At 36.4% G+C, this 1397-nt stretch overlaps 1 protein-coding gene across 3 annotated transcripts in view; it reads right to left on the reverse strand.

Moving 5' to 3' along the window:
- The window catches only part of LOC119586487 (ADP-ribosylation factor-like protein 13B), a 20121-nt gene that overhangs the window by 1957 nt on the left and 16767 nt on the right, over nt 1–1397 (reverse strand). For 2 of the 3 annotated variants that reach the window (XM_037935226.1, XM_037935225.1), the window contains 2 exons: nt 548–845; nt 158–337 (listed from right to left, as the gene is read on the reverse strand). In XM_037935226.1, coding sequence (XP_037791154.1) covers nt 158–337; nt 548–845 — 478 coding nt within the window. Of the gene's footprint in view, nt 1–157; nt 338–547; nt 849–1397 lie in introns of all 3 variants that reach the window. The other variant, XM_037935224.1, reaches the window with a different exon arrangement.

The raw sequence follows: 1397 nt of genomic DNA on the forward strand, positions 1-1397 counted from the left end.
ACATAAAATTCTCAGATGCTTTTCAACAGGGTATGATACTTCAGAGTGGTCTATTCCAGAAGCAGTCAGTAATGTATAGCAAAATTTATTTCATGTTTACTGACTATTATTACTAATATAATAATGTCACTTTGCTACAGAAATCTGTTCAACTTACCTTTAATATAGCTAATAATAGAAGGTGTTGAACTTGTCCGTGTGGTAACTGAAGGAAGGCTACTTTGGCGACCACTTTTTGACAATGAGGGAATATCAAAGAGGTCATCATCTGAGTCAATAGGAACACACTCATTCTCTCTCTTCTCAATTGAAAGGTCCAGCTTTGAGGTACCAAACACTGCAATAACAAGATGCAAAGGTTACTGTTATGGCTAAACTCAAGAACTGACTGATTAATCAAATTGTAAGTAAACATATCCTCAGAAAGAATTTCATCCTATCAGTGAGTTCAGGAACCCCAATATACTGTAGTAGACAACTCTAAACACACACTGTATTATTTGATCATAAAGTAAAATCATTAGCCTATAATATCTTTATTACTAACCATTAGCATACGCAGCACTAATTGGATCAAGAATCCTACTGTCTCTATCCTTCTCAGCGCTGGAAGGTGAGCTAAGAGACTGCCTGTGTTTAGAGTTCACCTCCTTTCCAGTACTGGAGGGTGAACTAACAGAGAGGTTATTGTTGGAGGCAGCCAAGTGGGTCGGAGATTCTTGAACTAGAATGACACGGTGAGGTTTGCTTGGCTGAGAGGTCTCAGAAGGTGAAGTTGCAGTCTCTGAAGATATTCTTGGGCTTTTGGAACTTGGTGGGGAAGATGGTGCTCTCTCGGGGGAAGCCTGCTAAGTTAAAATATTACTCAGATTGAAGTATTTGTTGTTTCAATGGTTAATAATACATTTTATATTAATAATAACATAGCACTCATGTTAATGATCACTGCTTTCTTGAATACAAGAAATACACTAATAATCACCCACTACTTGCTCTTAACAGTCCCGAGGACTGAATTAAAAGGCTTTTGGGTGGCCTTTTGTGTACTTTGACCAAACTTTAAAAAGGCTAAAAGCTCCACTACAAACCAGGGACAGACATTCTATGCTTCAAAAACTCTTCATAACTAACACTGTTCTTAGCAATCTATTGCCAACTAGCAAAAGCAACCTTCTATGCCTTATTGATCTGAACTTTGATAAAAATTCTGTAGATTTGTTTTTATTCAAAGGAAGCTATGAGCAATTTATATAAAAAAGATGGCTACATGCTAATGCATTTTCTGTCAATTCTTTTTTGATGTGAAAAATGCCTCACCTTATATATGTCAAGCTTTTTCTAAGCGACTCTATAAGCTACAGAACTGATAGATAGTCTGTAATTAATGCCTATAAGTA

Source organism: Penaeus monodon, chromosome 21 (genome assembly GCF_015228065.2).
Source record: "Penaeus monodon isolate SGIC_2016 chromosome 21, NSTDA_Pmon_1, whole genome shotgun sequence".
NCBI classification, from domain to species: domain Eukaryota; kingdom Metazoa; phylum Arthropoda; class Malacostraca; order Decapoda; family Penaeidae; genus Penaeus; species Penaeus monodon.